Source organism: Pelobates fuscus, chromosome 3 (assembly GCF_036172605.1).
Source record: "Pelobates fuscus isolate aPelFus1 chromosome 3, aPelFus1.pri, whole genome shotgun sequence".
Taxonomy (NCBI): Eukaryota; Metazoa; Chordata; class Amphibia; order Anura; family Pelobatidae; genus Pelobates; species Pelobates fuscus.
In genome coordinates, this window is record NC_086319.1 from 236,255,255 (window position 1) to 236,274,245 (window position 18,991).

Below are 18,991 nucleotides of genomic sequence, written 5' to 3' on the forward strand. Positions count from 1 at the left end.
AAAATGTTGGGGGGCGGGGGAGGGAAATCTCTTATTACTTTGGTATTGGGGCCGTCTCCTATATTCGATTGTACCTTGTGGAATTGGTATATAAAATCATTGGATTGTTGCTGTTTATTTGTCCATCTTTTGATAATGTTGTGTCATTGAACATGTTTTTAACCCCTTAAGGACACATGAAGGAAATATTCCATCATGATTCCCTTTTATTACAGAAGTTGTGTCCTTAAGGGGTTAAGAACTGATTATTTCATTGGTCTTTTTGCATTTGTCTGGATAAATGGATAGTGTGTGTGTGTGTGTGTGTGTGTGTGTGTATATATATATATATATATATATATTGTGGCAAGGTCAGAGAGGCTTTCTATGTTAGTAATAGATTGGCGCGCTCTCTATTCCCAGCATGATGGGGTTAATTGGAGGGGGGGGGGGGGGGGGAGTCACCCCATGTATGTTATCAACCAGGTGAATGTAATTAATCAGCACTAGGGTTTTAAAAGGTTAGCCCCTGAAGACATCAGGGAGTCTAACAGCTGGGAGAGAGGAGGTAGTTAAGCCTGAGACTCTGAGACAAAGGTACTGTGTGAAACCTGCTAAAAGTGCTGTATTTCATTTTGTCTAAAACTGGGAACCAGATTAGCTGGCCAGTTGGATAGTTAGTAACACTGTTGTTTAGTAAGTCTCCAAGTTGGAGTAGGATTTATTTTCTTTTTGTTTTATTTTGTGGGAGAGCACAACCTTGTATAAATTGTGGAAAGTGACAAACTGCAGTACTATTTTATCCTGACTGTTGCATTTGAAGTTTATTGTGAAGAGCCTGGCCATTCTACCACTATATATATATATATATATATATACACACACACACACACCTCTAACTGTAAACTTGTTTGAGCAGGGTCCTCTTCAACCTACTGTTCCTGTAATTTTTTCTTTTTTTTAATATTGTAAAGTGCTATGGAATCTGTTGGAATTATATAAATGCTAATAATAAAAATAATAGATTTTCTGGAATTTAAGACTTGTATTAACCAAATATTTGTTACAAAATGTGTTACTTTGAATACTTTTATATGTGTATTATTAATAAAGATTAATTATAATATAGAAGTTGTGCTCTTAGGTTACATTATTATAGCCAAGTCCATGCACAGGTAAGGTAAAGCAAATGCAAGACAATGTATCAAATTCTAGTAAGCATGCATAAGGATACAGGAAAATGTAGTCCCAAGACTGTATTTTAAATGGTCCCTGTATCCATCAAAACGGAAGCCTGCAAATTAACACCAATCCCTCCCTTTCCTTCTTTCAGGTCGACTAGATTTTTTTTTTTTTCTTGATTAAATTTCAGGGACAGTTATTAAAGGTCAATTATGGGGAGTCATACCCAAACACGATTGATAGTAAGCAGAGATAGATACACGTGTAAGGGTTCCAAAATAAATAGAAACACTGGTGGGAGAAAGTCCAAAGAAGACAGAAAATTGAAAGATTGTTGGAGAAAGTGGCTTAGGAGTCAATAACTGACTTGTATTGGTGTGATCAAAAATGTATATCTTTTTATTCATCTTTTGTTTAGCAAACTCATGCATACCAATAATTTTTCATCCACTATTTTGTGAAAACACTTTACCTGGCATTCTAACATTATCTTGGCCAACAGTTTCTTCTCTTCTATGGAAAAGGTCTCTTGTTTGAGTTCCTCAAATCTTCTAGAAAACCAGTTATGCTCTTCTAAATTCTGCAACTGACTTGTTTCAATAGACACTTGGCCACAGTATGTATGGTCTAAGTAAGCCAAGACATCTTCAAGACTTGCTTCTTGTTTCTTCATTTTAAGTAACCCTTTCAAGAGGCAAATAAAAAAATAAATATATATATATATATATAAGTATGCCAATGTCGGCATCAGTTCATGCTCATTATTATAAAAAAACAAAACAAAAAAAAAACACAACTCATGTAATAATTATTCTTAAAGGGACACTATAGTCACCTGAACAACTTTAGCTTAATGAAGCAGTTTTGGTGTATAGAACATGCCCCTGCAGCCTCACTGCTCAATCCTCTGCCATTTAGGAGTTAAATCCCTTTGTTTATGAACCCTAGTCACACCTCTCTGCATGTGACTTGCACAGCCTTCCATAAACACTTCCTGTAAAGAGAGCCCTATTTAGGCTTTTATTGCAAGTTCTGTTTAATTAAGATTTTCTTATCCCCTGCTATGTTAATAGCTTGCTAGACCCTGCAAGAGCCTCCTGTATGTGATTAAAGTTCAATTTAGAGATTGAGATACAATTATTTAAGGCAGTGTTCCCCAACCCGCGGACCGGTACGTGGATCAAACGGTACCAGGCCACCCAGGGCCGGCCTTTGGGGTGTGCGAGCTGTGTGGTCGCACAGGGCACCATAACACAAGGGGCGCCCTGGCAGCCGACACAGCTCGCAAGCTGAATCCATCCTATTACATGAAAAATGACTCCCTGATGGTCCAGTGGTGCACCTAGCAGGAGCTGCAGCTAGATCATCATAACTTCTCCCTCGCGGTTCTGGCGCTCACTTAGTTAGTCAGAGGCAGCCTCAGAGATTCCCAGCCTGCGCTCTGACTCCACACAGCACCAAAACCTCGAGGGAGAAGTTATGATCAGCACTCCCTGCTATTCACCTCCAGACCACCAGAGGCCGGCACTGGAGACCAGGGACAGAGGAGACTTGTGATCGGGCACCAGAGAGAAGGGGCACTGCATGGAAGCAGAGGCAGCTTGGGACATGGTAGGAGACTGAAATACAGCCTTGAGTTCCCAGCCACAGAAACTCCCCCAGTCTGTGACTGGGAAAGAAGCTGCTGAGTATAGGTGGTGTTACATCAGCATTAGTCTGCTGGTGTAACACTAACTACCTATCCTGTCTGTCACATACCCTAATCTGTACCCCATTTTTATTAACTCTCACATGAACATGCTATATACATTCAGTCTGTGTATGTGTGGGACCCTGAACCAACAATTTTGAGTCTATGTCTTTATGTGACTGTGTTTGTGATTTTCTGACTATGTATGTGTCTGTGTGTTTTTTTAATATATGTATATGTTTTTTTTGTCTTTGAATGTATCTAACTGTGTTAATGTGTGTATATCTGTGACTGCGTTTTGTGATGTGTCTGTGTACATCATGTGTGTTCATATCTGACAAGCTTCTTCACTAAATTAAAATTATTAAATCAAAACAAGCAGGCCACGGAATAATTATCAAACGTTTATGGTCCGCGGCGATAAAAAGGTTGGGGAGCACTGATTTAAGGTAAACTAAATCTGTTTGAAAGTGAAACTTTTTTTTTTTCTTTCATGCAGGCTCTGTCAATCATAGCCAGGGGAGGTGTGGTTAGGGCTGCATAAACAGAAACAAAGTGATTTAACTCCTAAATGACAGTGAATTGAGCAGTGAAATTGCAGGGGAATGATCTATACACTAAAACTGCTTTATTTAGCTAAAGTAATTTAGGTGACTGTAGTGTTCCTTTAACCATATACTTTGTTTTCCTTCCCAGTGCTGCTAAAAATATAAAAGCAGGTGCTCAAAGTAGTCTGTTAAAGGAACATTGTATTTAATTACATTTCCATGAAAAAGTTAAAAACTTTTTTTTTTACAATAAATGTAAAGAAAAAACAAAACACTGAACTCTAGTGACAAAGGCCTTAAAAGAATATAACAATCCGAAAATCAGGTAATTATTATTATTTTTAAGTAAGCGCATAAAGTTGCAATAAAAAAAAAAGTATTAAACCCTCATTGAAAATAAGGTTTATTGTCAAAATGTACAGATTTTCAGCTGTTTGCAATGAACAAATCAAACAAAAAGCATTTGAACAAGCTCAACAAAACAATGCTTCAAGTGGTTTCCCCAAATTCAACTGAAAATGCAACTTATAATGACTTCTCCAGTCTCAAAATTAGTCAACTCCCTGAAAATAGCACAAATATGCAAAGAAGGTGTTGTCTTAAGCACACCTGATGCAACTAATCACAGTGGAACACTTGAAATACCTGAACTGGCTAGAGATTTGTTGAGGGTCACATTTCACTGCATGTTAGCCATATTTAGTCAAAAGAATGGTCCACAAAGTGAAAAGAAGATATCATCACCCTTTACAAAGAAAAAGATAGCAAAGACACCAAATGTTCCTAGAGACACCATTGGAAGCATAGTTTACAAGTTCAAAGTTGAAGGAACAGTGATTACACTTCCTCGACGGGGCAGAAAAAGGGAGCTTTCAATGGCTGCAACCAGATTTCTGAGAAGACAGGTTGTGAAAAATGCTCGAGTGAGCCTATGAATGTAATCTCTTTTGGAAGAGATTTTCTTTTCCTTTTTAGAATCTTCAGGTGAGGCATTTATTCCTAGATTATCAAGCTAGGGCCAAAAAAAAAAAATTTAAAAAAAAAGTCTCCATTGTTGAAATGGAGGATCAAGAATGGATTCTTAGAAGCAGAGTCCGCTGATCAGTTTCTGAGCCATACTGCCCATCTGGCCTATACCTTTGACTGATGGTTTAAAAGCTTCCGATGTTGAATCAGAAAGACAATCTGACACCATTCTAATGTTCTGTAGAATTTTGTACCGGGTCTTCTTTGGATTCTACCATGTAAAGTTTATCAAGGGAATCTAGCCAGAACCGTTAGCCATAGATACCAATGTCCCTGAAATAAGGGCTTTGCTTTGTGCTGCATTAGTAGAGCACAATTTGAATAAAGATGAATCCACATTTTTAGCCATTGCATTTTGATTTACTTTCAGACTCTTCTTTGATTGCAAATATACGGTAGTTTTAAAGTGCTTTGAGATAAAAGAAAGATATTGCCTTTCTCTCAGCATCAAACCCCTTAATTTAGGATGGAATGCAAATGACTTGAGCTTTTTGCGTGTGAAAGATTCCTTATCTAAGGTTGTATTTCTTTCATCAGTTTGTGCAGACGGTCTTCTGAAAAATAATTATCTTCAGAAGTCTTCAGAAAAACCAGAGTTTGAGGATTCAGAACTTGAACACTTCCCAGTGTTTTCTCTCCCTGCTTTTAGGTGAAGCCTTTTTTACGGATGAGGAAGAGATGACTGGGCTGATTGAACTCTCTGATATCCCAAAAAATGTTTGTAAACTATTTTGGAAACATGCAAAAAAGGAGGATACTTCAGTCTTTTTGGTTTCCCTTAGAAGCCTATTTAGCACAAATGCTACAAATATTCTTCTTATAACCATCTGACATAGACAGGGAAGCAGAATTTATAAAACGTGGTATGCAGGAACCGTTGTGTAATCCAATACTCTGCAAAAGAGGGATATGACAGGCACGCCATGAGACCTCACTGATGGAGAGCCCTGCTAGGCAGTCACACCTTGCTCCTGAAACCAAAAACATGAGTGCTTTCTTATCCTGCTGATAGTAGGCAGAGATCTGGGGTTATTAGGACATATTGGAGTTTTATACCTTAAAGAGGTGGAGTATTACGAGGGGCTGAACTTTTTTTTTTTTTTTTTTTAAAGTTCTTTATTTTTGTAGTTCACGTGATAACAGGCAAGCTTGCGATACCACAAGCACTTCAAAAACAGAGATAAAACATTGGCATGGTAGCAGAAACAATGACACTTTTTTTTTTTTTTTTTTTTTTTAAAGGTAGGAGAGGCTGAACTTTTAAAGGGACACTATAGTCACCAGAACAACTATAGCATATGCATTGATTCAATGTATATCTATGAGGAGATGTTGATTGGCCAGGGCTGTGTTTGGCTTGTGTTGGCTCTGCCCCTGATCTGACTCCTTGACAAGCTCAGCCAATCCTATGGGAAAGCATTGTGATTGGCTCAGAACAACACGTCTGATGAGGTCAGCAGAAGCAGGAATATCATGGGCAGAGGCCGCATCTGCAGTCTTGAACACAACTAAGATTTTACTATATTTAGGGGGGCTAGATGGGGTTTTTAACACTATAGGGTCAGTAAGACATGTTTGTGTTCCTGACCCTATAGTGTTCCTTTAAATTTCTAGGTGACTGCCTGCCTTTTCCTGTCTAGACAGAGTGGATATTCCTGTTGTTGTGCACTGCCTCTAATCTTGAGAAAAAAAAAATTATATATATATATTAGTTAAAACGTTTTGTTTTATACTCCAATTTGACTAAAACCCCAATAGCCATCCAGACCACTTCATCTCATTGAAGTGGTCTAGGTGCACTGTTCTCTTAAGCCTGCAACCTAAAACAATGCAGTTTCAGAGAAACTGCATTGTTTATATTCCTGGGTTAATACTGCCTCTAGTGTCTGTCTACTAGACAGCCATTAGAGGCGCTTCCTGCATTTACACGGAGTTTGACTCCATAAAACAAACGCTGTGCAAGAGGATGTCCAGGAGTCTTCAAATTCCCCATAGTAAAGCACTGATTCAGTGCCCTCATTTGGGGAAGGCCACATACACATGAGCATTAGGTTCCACCTAGGCACTGACATCGGGGGGGGGGGGGGGGGGGTGGTACCAGACCTGAGGGATCAGATAAGTGTTTAATGAAGGGGGTTTAGCTTTGTATTCCTAACACTTTAGTGTACTCTTCACTGAGTGAAGCCCATGAAACCCATAACAGATCAGATGTGATCCTCATCCTCTAAATCTCCTCATAACCAAAATAAACACAACGTGAGAGGCTATCCACAACAAAAGACCTGCATTCATTGAGTCCACCATCACCTTATTACACCAATTATACACCCTACCTTAGATCTAATTTATTAATATTAATAATAATAATAATAATAATAATAATAGAAAAACCCACAATTGAGTTATATGACATTCTATTACATTTCTTACCTGCAGTGTTAAACGGCCCATTTAGTATTTCAGCAAGTACTTGTATTTCTGGTACCATGTCCATCACTGATTGACCAGTGAATAATGGGTTAATTTTTGCTGCTTTGTGGCCATGCTCACGGTAAGCTATAACAAGACGGGCCAGGCCATGGTCCACTAAATGAGAAATAAAATAAAATAAATACATAAAAAATAAAAAATTTAGACATTGTTTTTCAAATATACCTATACATAAATTACCATTTGGCAGAGAAAACTATTATATACATTTCACAAGCCACACTTACAGCAAATAGATTGATTTGTCAGAGGTCATTGCAGTGGAAGTTTTACAAGAAGCACAATATCCTCAGGTAAGAATATATTCAATCTATACTTTTGCTAGTGAGTTTTAGCTTCCCCAAAAGCAGACCTTGTTATCTTCAGGTTTAGTTGATTTTAAGTTCACTTTAAAGCAGTGGCGTACACATGACCCATGGGGCCCCGGTGCGAAAATTGATCCGTGGGCCCCCCCCCCAACCCCCCGCGCTTACTCTGGCGGGCCGGGGCCGCAACACATTGCGGCTGGCACCTGGTCGCAGGGGTTGCAGGGCTGCGAATCCTGCGACCGCGGTATGTACGCCAGTGCATGCAGATGCACACACACTTAAAGGACCACTACAGACACCCAGATCACATCAACTCAATTAAGTGGTCTGGGTGTCAGGTCCCTCTAGTTTTAACCCTGCAGTTGAAAACATAGCAGTTTCAGAGAAACTGCTATGTTTCACTGAGGGTTAATCCAGCCTCTATTGGCTGTCTCACTGACAGCCACTAGAGGCGCTTCCGCGATTCTAAGACACTGAACGTCCATAGAAAAGCATTGAGTAATGCTTTCCTATGGGCGGTTTGAATGCGTGCGCGGCTCTTGACGCGCATGCGCATTCGGAGCTGAGAGGCGGAGGGATCCCCTGCGCCAAGGGAGTCCGGCGCTGGAGAAAGGTAAGTGCTGAAGACACACACACACTCACGAACAGACGCATACACACACATTTACTGACAGTGACACACTCAGCGACAGACATACATACACACTCACTTACAAAACATACACTCTCACTGACAAACACACACTCACTAACAGACATCAAACAGACTCACTAACACACACAGTAACACACTCACTGACACTCACTAGCAGTCACACACTCACTCACTGACACTAGCAGACACACACACACTCACACTAGCACTCACACTAACACACACAAACACACTCAGTAACAGACACACACAGTAACACACTCACTGACACTCACTAGCAGTCACACACTCACTCACTGACACTAGCAGACACACACACACTCACACTAGCACTCACACTAACACACACACAAGCACACTCAGTAACAGACACACACAGTAACACACTCACTAGCAGTCACAAACACTCTAACACACACACTCACACTAACACTTACACACACTCACACTAACACACACACGTTTTTTTTATTTAATCCCCCCAGCCTCCTTACCTTTTGGAGTGCTGAGGGGTTCCCTGGGGTCCAGTGGTGCTGCTGGGCTCCTGGGGGGGCCGGTCACCCGGCGGGCAGTCAGGCTGGCGGGCGCGCGAGGGAGCATTCTCCCCTGAGTGCTTCCTCTTCAGCTCCCTCGCGCGCCGCGTACTGATACCGGCGCCGGAAGATGACGTCATCTTCCGGCTCCGGTATCAGTGCGGTGCGCGAGGGAGCTGAAAAGGAAGCACTTAGGGGAGAATGCTCCCTCGCGCGCCTGCAGGACCGGCCGTGGGGTGACAGCAGGGCCAGCCTCGGGGGCCCCGGAGGTGGCCGGCTCTAGGGCCCCTCAGGAGAAGAGGCTGGCCAAGTGGCTACATACCGGGTCGCAGGGGCAGCCGGGCCCCCTGGTGGGCCGGGCCCAGTCGCAGCCGCGACCCCTGCGACCCTGGTATGTACGCCACTGCTTTAAAGGCTTAGTGATGTTACAAAAACAATATTGGCTCAATGCTACTGCTAATGGACAAGATAACCTTCATAATAAGAAATGTCATAGCATTCCATGAGGTGGAAGTGTCCAGTATAAGACTGGCTCATGGATTGGTTTTCAGGATGCTTGCTTTATCTGCTTTCTATGAAAACTCTAGTTTGGAGTGGAACCTTCTTTTTCAATTAATTATGGAAAGAATAAAAAAATAAAAAATGTACAGCTTCTGCAAGACTATGAAGTATCCTCTCACTGTTTTAAATGGGAGTAAGCGGCACGGTCATGCTGAACTTACCTTTCCCCAATCCCTTCCTCTGGTCTTCCTCTCTCAGGATCTGTTCTTTTCTGATCTAGTTTTCTTTAAAACATAAGACAAAGTAGGGACTATTTTATCTATGCTTTACAAGCTTTGAGTCAAGTCTGCTCCATTTCCTGCGGTCTAAGACATTTTCCCACAATACTCACCTCTCCTCCTGTGTGCTTGTGTTGCTTCATTCGCAGTTCGAACACTGGTCAAACTACAGAATGATAACAGTTTGTCCATTCATGTTAGGAGGCAATTCGGTACATTTTGTTCGGTTTTAAGTTTCAATCAAATTAATTAAATACCGACCCTATTCGTGCGGTGGCTGCATCTTGCAGCTGCTTAGTAGATAGCTCACCAATTCCCATGGTATTAGGGAGCCATCTACTAGGCTGAATGACCAAAATTGTTCTTTTTAGCCAAAGATTACTTGGTATTAGTAATTAAGGTAGATTAAAATCTCCCTTCTGCCCCTACTCGCTAAACCGCGAGTAGGGACAGGTCTACTAAACAGAAAGCAGCCAGTGGCTGCTCACGGTCGTAAAAAAGAGCCACCCCCCCAAGACTCTTATAAAGTGCCTCTTAGTGGGGCACCAATAATAATAATAATAATAATAATTAACAGGGGGAGGACATAGTGTCACCCCCACCCGAGCCCTGACTGGTGCACTACGAGTGGGGGCCAATAAACTAAATGTGGGACCTAGTGTCCCCCCTTCGGCCCCCAACCATGAGCGGCAGGTGGGCACCCTAAGACAACAGGGGGGAACCTACGGTCTTCCCCCAGCCCCATATATTAGTGGCAGGTGGGTGCCCTAAATCAGTGTTCTCCAACCCAGTCCTCATGACCACCAACAATCCAGGATTTGTTTATTTCCCCGTTTTATTTCAATGTAGATACTGACAAAACATGGACTGTTGGTGGAGAACACTGCCCTAAATGACAATGGGGGGACCTATTGTCGTCGTCTCCAGCACCCACCCATGAGCGGCAGGTGGGGACTCTAAATGACATTAGGGGGACCTATTGTTCCCCCGCAGACCCCACCTATGGGCGATGGGATGGGGTTAAATGTAAAAACAACCCTCCTCTTCCCCCCCCACCCACAAAAGTGATGAGGGTCCTCAGGCTCCTAGTCACCCACTTAAATAAAATCCTACCTACCTAAAAAGGGGGAAGTAATAAACCTAAATACATGTAAAAAAAAATAAAAAAAAATCATACTTACCATTAGATGTCTTCTGTTTTCTAGAACCTTTTTTTCAGCCCCAGAAAATGCCAAATAAAAATCCATAATTCCTGTCAAACTTATATGAGAATAATAATAATAAAATTATATATATATATATATATATATATATATATATATATATATATATACACACACACACACACACACACCAAAAATAATCAGCACTCCCAGGATTTGTACAAAAAGAAAAAAAACACAAACAAAACTTCTCTTTTACTCCAATCGTCAACGTTTCAGTTTCGCTTGGGAACTTTCATCAGGACAGCAAGCAACAAACAAATGATACAAAACTGTGCTTAAATAGGAACAACAATCAAAACAGACTTACAGATCAGCTGTGTACAGGCAGACACCACCAGAAGTCAACGTCTCATTAGTCACGCTTGCTATCTCCGTACATGGGCTGGTTGCCATAGTGATTATGGCACAAAGCGCCTAACTTTCACTTGCTGGCTCGCACCCCAAGCGCCAGCGTTCCTATAAAATATATATATATATATATATATATATATATATATATATATATATATATATATATATACACACACACACACACACACACACACACATATACACATATACACACACACACAGAAAAAAAAAATAATACCGACGCTAAAAAAACATTATCCTTCATCCATCGATGGCACTGCGCAGGCTGAGCTCCGCAGGGCGGGGGAAAGGCTTATAAAGCCTTCCCACGCCCTGCAATTTGACTTGGATCGCTCTAATTGGTTGGTTTAAGCCAACCAATAAGTGCTCGGATAGGTCAATCTTAAACCTTGCAAGTAGCCAAATCAGGCAAGGCTCAAGATCTTCCTGTCAGAGCTTGCAGCCGTGGCACGAATAGGATCAGAATTTCATTCATTCAACTGAAATGTCAAACCGAACAAAAAGTTCTGAATTGTGTCCTAACACAAATGGACAAACTTTTCTCACTCTGTTAGGATGAAATTTGGTTGTTTCGCCGGCGTTGAATGAAGCAACATGAGAACACAGGAGAAGAAGTGAGTATTGTGGGAAAATTGCAACGGACTTTGCTCCTTCACTGGGTCAAAGCTGGTCAAGCGTAGGAAAAATACACAAGACAAAATAGTCCCTACTTTGTCTTATGTTTTAATGGAAACTAGATCAGATAGGAAGAAAAGAAGAACAGCTCCTGAGAGCGGAAGACAAGAGGAAGTGATTGGGGAAAGATAAGTTTGATATGACAATGCCGCTTTAAAACACCAGCTAAACAAGGGTTTAAAGGGACTCTCCAGTGCCAGGAAAACAAACTGTTTTCCTGGCACTGCATGTCCCCTCTCCCTCCCATCCCAAGTTGCTGAAGGGGTTAAAACCCCTTCAGTGAATTACCTGTATCCAGCGCCGATGTCCCTCAGCGCTTGTTCAGGGTCCACACGCGCATGCGTGGCCGCCGGTGGGGAGACCTAATGCGCATGCGAACGCGCATTAGACCTCCCCATAGGAAAGAATTGAAAAATGCTTGCCTATGGGGATTTCAGTGACGCTGGAGGTCCTCACATAGCGTGAGGACGTCCAGCAACGCTACAGCACACGAAATGTGTGCTATAAACCCGAAAGTGCCCTCTTGTGGCTGTCTAGTAGACAGCCACTAGAGGATGAGTTAACCCTGCAATGTAATTACTGCAGTTTATGAAAACTGCAATAATAACACTTGCAGGGTTAAGGGTAGTGGGAGTTGGCACCCAGACGACTCCAATGTGCAGAAGTGGTCTAGGTGCCTGGAGTGTCCCTTTAATGGATAAGCACTGTGGCGCTTGATAGTAGACTTGTGCAAAAATTTGTTTGGGGCGATTCGTCAAATTTCTTTTAATCCACCCATGGACAAAATTGATCATCTGGGGTTTACCTGTGAATTCTTATTTATTGAAAAGACTGCACATGTGAATCCCAAACAACCTATTCGTTTGGGTGTGGAATAAAAGGAACTTGAATCAGACAAACCACCCTAAACAAAATTGTTGCACAAATCTACTCAACAGTAGATACATTCCTAGAAAGGCAAGAACAAAACTGCACAGTAAGATCATAGAATGTGCCGCTGTGCATGCTTATAGAAAGCAATAAATGACCAAGTACATGTACCATCAGGGCCGGCCTTAGGGGTGGCCGCACAACTCACACACTTGGGATCTGGTGGTGATGAGGCCCAGCCAGAAATATGGAGGTGGAGCTAAATCAGGAGCGGAGGCAGAGCTAAATTGCCGGTGCGGGTGGAGCCAAGTGTGACCTCTACCCACTGCCTGGGAGTGGTGCACACTGAGGGGGAAGTAGGAAGGAGTTCCTGCTTCCCCAACTACTAGAAAGGTCCTGTAGCCTCCACTCCTCCCCCTTCCAGAGCGTAATGGAGAGAGCTACGTGTGTGTGTGTGTATGCCTGTAAATGTGTGTGTCAGGATCGGGTCAGGGATCCAACACGCAGAGTACAAAGAGTAGCAGATACGTATACCGGACCTTAGAATGGCCGGACTTAACGTAAAACTACGTATAGAATGGTCAATGACAAGCCGAGGTCGAGGGAACGAGAAGACAGGTAAGCGAGAGACAAGCCGGGTCAAGGATAACAGAAAGACAGGTAAGTAAATAACAAAGCCGGGTCAGAACCAAAAGACAAGAGAATAACAGAGCACTATGTGACTAGGCAGACTAGAACCATGACAGGGCAATGAGTGAATGAGAGAGACACTGTTAAATACCCTGGTTAGGGAGAGAAGACACGCCTCCGGCGAGTCCTGATTCGTCTCCACAGATTTGAGTGACAGGCCGTTCCGGGTTGGCGTCATGACGTCGGCTTCCGGGCTTCCTGCTATAAAAGGAAGTGACTCCCTCGCGGCCGGCGTTTGCAAGACCGGGTGAACCGCGAGGAACCGAGGAGACATGCCGTCCGGACGGATAAACTTCTAAGTCTCTACCTCTCTCAGAGGTAGAGGCTTCAGGTACCCTGACAGTGTGTGACTATCGGTCAACCTGTAACGGTGTGTGTGTGACTGTCTATGACTGTCTGCCTGTAACTGTGTCCATATAGCAGTCTGTCTGTGGCAGTGTGTGTGTGTGACTGTGTATGTAACGGTGTGTCTGCCTGTAATTGTGTGTATATGACAGTCTGTCTGTGACCATGTGTGTGTCACTGTCTATCTATGGCTGCCTGTAACTTTGTGTGTGTTACTGCCTGTAACGGTCTGTGTGAGTGAGACTGCCTGTGACTGTATGCGCGAGAGTGGCTAGATTTCACAGTATATGTGTATCTAACTGTGGTACTGTGTGCATGCGACACTGCAAAAATACACACAGGCCTACATGCATTTTTTTTAAATCTGAATTAAATACCCCTATATAAACACTACATCCTTATACATGTCCGATACATGGGTGAGCAAATGGGACAAGAGGGGCGCTGTGGAAAATGTTCAAACAGGGCGCCTAAAGGCGTAAGGCCGGCCCTGTGTAACATGGAATGTATAGCATGTACTCATGCCATGCATAACTTTCCCTGGGACATCTGAGTATACAAGCTGCAGCTATAATTAGCAGAATATGGGGAGATAGGGACAGTGCTCCATAAGCAGTAATAAGAGTTCTTGGAAAGTCCCTTTAAGAAGCCATAATGTTTTCCTCCATTAGCCCTATCTCATAGTCATTCAGAGAGTCACTTTGAAACTTTGATCTTTCGCAAATTAAATCCAAATGGCAAAACTGAACTGTGACTATGGCAGAGTTGGAGAACTTTTCCAGATCAGCTATTTTTGCCCCAGTTTTTCCATTCAGATTTCATTCGTGAAAATTCTGAGTTTAGTGTTTATGTTAGAAAGTCAGTTCCTGCTTCATAAATGTGCGGGGCTCAATGTCCATTTTCTAACATAGGGTCTTTAAGATGACATTCATCTTCTGCCCACAAGACACAGTCACCAGTCCAGGAGGCCCTAGTAAATGATACATGCTAATGAACTAAGATACCCAAGACAATGTATTGTGAAAACAGCACACAGAAAGCACTTTAGTGGAAAAACAACAAGCTGCAGGCAGATCGAGAGAACTTCACTCCCTGAAGGGAGGGGAGAAGGAATAGTAAAGACAGTATGGTTGAAAGCAGAATAAAAATAGATACGGAATAGTGCAATCAAGAAAAACTTTACCTATATGGAGGAGATATGACAGAGAGGAGTGTAATTGTGTAATAAAAAAAGGATCTGCATTAATATAGTCAAAGTATAGGAGCAGTGCAGGAATTCCTATTAGGCAGAGTAGCCACCAGACCACTAGGGGGTGTCTGTTTTTAGCACTTATGTTCATTTTTGAGTTTAAAGGACCACAGTACACACCAAAACAATTTTGGTGTATAGATCACACCCCTGCAATTTCACTGCTCAATTATCTGCCATTAAGGAGTTAAATCACTGTTTATACAGCCCTAGTTACACCTCTCTGCATGTACGGTACCTTGCACAGCCTTCCTAAACACTTCCTGTAAAGAGTAATCTAAGAGTCAATAAACTTTGTTTTCCTGGCACTTTTCCCTTTAATAACAGGATGTATTGGAACAGTTTTAGAAGAAGGTGTCAAATGCAGTGCTGTCCCAGCTCCTAGCTCCAGTGTCTGTGTGTTGGGTTGAACAGGAAGAGGAAGGGATCACTTCCCATCTGCCAACTAGGAAACAGTTACACACTATAGAACATCTCTCATCATCAATCTGGCTGGACTTTCGCAGAGATCATCAATGTTCATGATCATTTATGATCATCATTCAGCCAATCCCATCCCTTTGCATAGCAAAGCACTGGGAGGCTAGTGTGTATGTGTGGCAAAATGCTCCGCTGCACCAATCAGACCACCAGACTTTAAAAAACAAACAACCGTGAAATTAAGTGGTCTGGATGCCTATACTGTCCCTTACATAACTTCAGAATATGTTATCTGCCTTATTATGGGGTTGGGGAAGAGAATTAAAATGGTGTGTCCTCAGACACCTGATATGTAAATCTGGCCCTGTATACATTTAAGTGCCAAATGAATACAAGTTTAAAAGGACACTCTACAGTACACTACAGTGGTTATGGTGGCAGGAGTTGACATAATTTGGTATCTTTAAATATGGTAAATCCACATAAGGGTACCAATGTAGGGAGCCATCTACTAAACAGCTGAAAGATCAACATTAGGAGTTGCCCTTTTCTTAATTTTGATCTTTGAGCTGTTTAGTAGATAATTCCCTAATTTGATACCATTAAGTGGGATTACCATAAAAAAATTTGGAGCGGTGTAGTAGAAAGTTTGCCAATTTGGTATCCATAAATATGACAATGGTACTACATTAGTGAGCTATTTACAAAGAGCAAAATGAAGAAACGTTTTCTCACACATACATTACCCCCCTGTCATACTGCTATGTCAATCTAGCCTAACATATTCATGACTAAAACCTCTAAACACCTATATATCAACTCACACGTATTATTTTTCACCAATGAGCACATTGGAAATGCCAGTAAAATTAGTAAACTGGCTTTGCACCAAACCAACAACATATGCTATTGAAAATTAATTTAATTACAAATTATATTAAGTGGACTTCAACAGTGCTCATGAAAAGAAGAGCAGGGCACTGTACATACAATCTTTCCCCGAAAATAAGACCAGGTCTTATATTAATTTTCCACCCAAATAACACAATAGGCCTTTTTTTTCGGGGGATGTCTTATTTTGAGAGAAAAAAAACAAAAACAAAAAAAAAACAGTAGAAAGCATGTGGTAGAAAGCAGGTCCACATTCGGGGGAATTCCCCCGAATATAGACCAGTTAACTAGGGCATGGTATTCTGCGAATCTATGTTCGGGGAATTAGAACATTTAGCGAACATAGATTAGCAAACTTATTTTTGGGGTAGGGTTTATATTACGAGCATCCCTCGAAAATAAGCTATGGCTTATTTTCAGGGGATGTAATATTGTCAGAGAAACAGGGTAAATATACAACTCCAACAGTCTGAGAAAAGGAATTTCCAAACCGGGAAGGGAGAGTTTTCTAGATAGGTCACAAGTCAAATGACTGAGCAGTGTCAGCATATTCTTTGAAATAAGTTATAAAACTCACTAGCAGCAAATACTTCTGTAATTTCCATAGTACCTGTAGATGGACTGTTGTATAGACAGATTAGCAAATTTAGAGGAGCTATGGGATTCTTTTCAATACACCAGAAGTATAGTTGAACCAGAAAAAAAACAAAAATTATTTAACGAAGATTATTTACAATGCTGGATTAGTTTACTAAACACAGAATTGAAGTGAATTAAAGATACAATTGTGAACTACAAATTGCAGATTTGGTTACATTCTAAAATTATCCAACTCAGCTACAATCAAAGCCAGGAGAGGAGAGGGGTGAACCCAAGGGTCAGTGACACCTGGGTGCAGGACTTTCAGTTCAGTATATGCATATAGCTAAACTTCTCTTTCCATAGCTGGTTCCCCACCTCTTTCACAAAAAGTCCTTCAAATCTAGAAAATGTAGTCACTAAAATGTTTAACGCATACTTTCCAACATTTCAAATGAGCTCTTTGAGTGTTGTTTGTGTGACCGGGGTAGGGCTTTCATGAGAAATTTTAGGGGATTTATAACTACAATGTAATTAGAAGAAAAACAAAGTATCTTATTTACTGCTATCTGAACAAATTGTATTGTAGTTTTAAAGACATTACTGCAAGTATTATTGCTGTAGAGCTCAGTTATATACTCATGGAGCTCCTAGAAAAGAAGGATATTACAAGAGAAAAGAGGGACAGAGGGATTTGAGCCCAAAATAGGCAATGTCACCTCTAAACATGGACACTTGGGAGGTATGTTAAAAAGGGTTACCCCAAGCACCATAACCACTTCATAATTTGCTTGGTGTCCGTTTTTCGCTACGAAAAGCAGCACATGCAGAGTTTAGCTGTAACTCCACCACCAACAGCGTTATTGGGATGTCACTAAAATTCCAGACTGGCTAATGGAAATTCTTTGCAAATTGCACAGAATGGCATTCATTGGCAGCGGTGGTCAACTAATGCCCTCAGCCAAGGAGTAGTGATGGCCACAGCTTCTGTCTTCTATGGCTCTGGTTTAACCCGTTTTTGGGAAACAGGCCTTTTGTGTACATAGAAAAAGTCTTAGATCTTTGGAGTTCAGCTCATGAAAAATGGGGGCAAAAACTAAAAACTTGCGTTTATAATTGAGTTCAGTGTATAATGAGCACCCATAATAAACTCATGTGTCCACTGATGTATATTGTACATATAATGAGCACTATATAATAAACCCATGTGTCCACTAATGTATATATAATGAGCACTATATAATAAACCCATGTGTCCACTAATGTATATATAATGAGCACCATATAATAAACCCATGTGTCCACTAATGTATATTGTATATATATATAATGAGCACTATATAATAAACCCATGTGTCCACTAATGTATATATAATGAGCACTATATAATAAACCCATGTGTCCACTAATGTATATATAATGAGCACTATATAATAAACCCATGTGTCCACTAATGTATATTGTAGATATATAATGAGCACTATATAATAAACCCATGTGTCCACTAATGTATATTGTAGATATATAATGAGCACTATATAATAAACCCATGTGTCCACTAATGTATATATAATGAGCACCATATAATAAACTCATGTGTCCACTGATGCATATGTGAGCACCATATAATAAAACCATATGTCCAGTGCTGTATATGGTATACATGCAGATATATAGGACGGTCTGCCTATACTGGCAGTAAGTGATAGGCTGGCTGTAATTGATTGGCTGGCAGTCCTGGCACGGTGCCCCCCTGGCTGTCACACACCTGCCCTGGCAGTCTCGCTGGTTTGGCTGCTCCCACGTAGCTCCCCGGTGCTGGTCCCCTTTCTCGGTCTGTAGCCGTAAACTCCTCGCTCGGTGTGGTAGAATCTGCGCAGAGCTGGCTTCCACAGCATGGCACGCCGTGCCAATACACCGAGCCAGGCCGACATCATCACAATACCACCGTGAGCCGGCACACAGGCAGTGAAAGTGTTAACCAGCCAGATGGCGACTCCTGCGCAGTCGCAAATGGCGAAGCATGTTACCCTTGAAAGACAATCCCCCCAGCCGCGGATTGGTTGGTTCCAGGGGCGCGGTGATAGGCAGGCCAAGGTTCTACTATTTCCCGCCCAATAGGGGTGGAGGCAAACTGAGATGTTAACATATTTGTGTTTGGAAGTAAAAGCAAACTTTTACATTATGTATCAATGTTCTGAATAAAAAGTATAACATGCTGAATTCATAGAGTATCTCCTTTAAAAAACACAGATTTTTGGTTGGAGTAACCCTTTAAGAGGGTTAAACTTGGAAATACATGTTAAATAAAACAAAAGGATGGGAAACACCATTATTATTATATTTATATAGCGCCAACAAATTCCGTAGCGCTTTACAATGGGTGGACTAACAAATGTAATTGTAACCAGACAAATTTGGCCCATAGAAACAGAGATATTTAGGGCCCTGCTCAATGAGCTTACATGCTAGGGGGAGTGGGAT

General features: G+C 41.5%; 1 protein-coding gene across 1 annotated transcript in view; it reads right to left on the reverse strand.

The window, feature by feature from the left end:
* The window catches only part of DHTKD1 (dehydrogenase E1 and transketolase domain containing 1), a 104,316-nt gene extending 85,802 nt beyond the window's left edge, over positions 1 to 18,514 (reverse strand). Inside the window, exons 1-3 of the mRNA XM_063448223.1 lie at positions 18,276 to 18,514; positions 6,856 to 7,011; positions 1,634 to 1,845 (exon numbers count right to left, since the gene is read on the reverse strand). Of these exons, the coding sequence (XP_063304293.1) occupies positions 1,634 to 1,845; positions 6,856 to 7,011; positions 18,276 to 18,444 (537 nt within the window). The 5' untranslated portion in view covers positions 18,445 to 18,514. The remainder of the gene's footprint in view (positions 1 to 1,633; positions 1,846 to 6,855; positions 7,012 to 18,275) is intronic.
* Between the last annotated feature and the right edge of the window lie 477 nt (positions 18,515 to 18,991).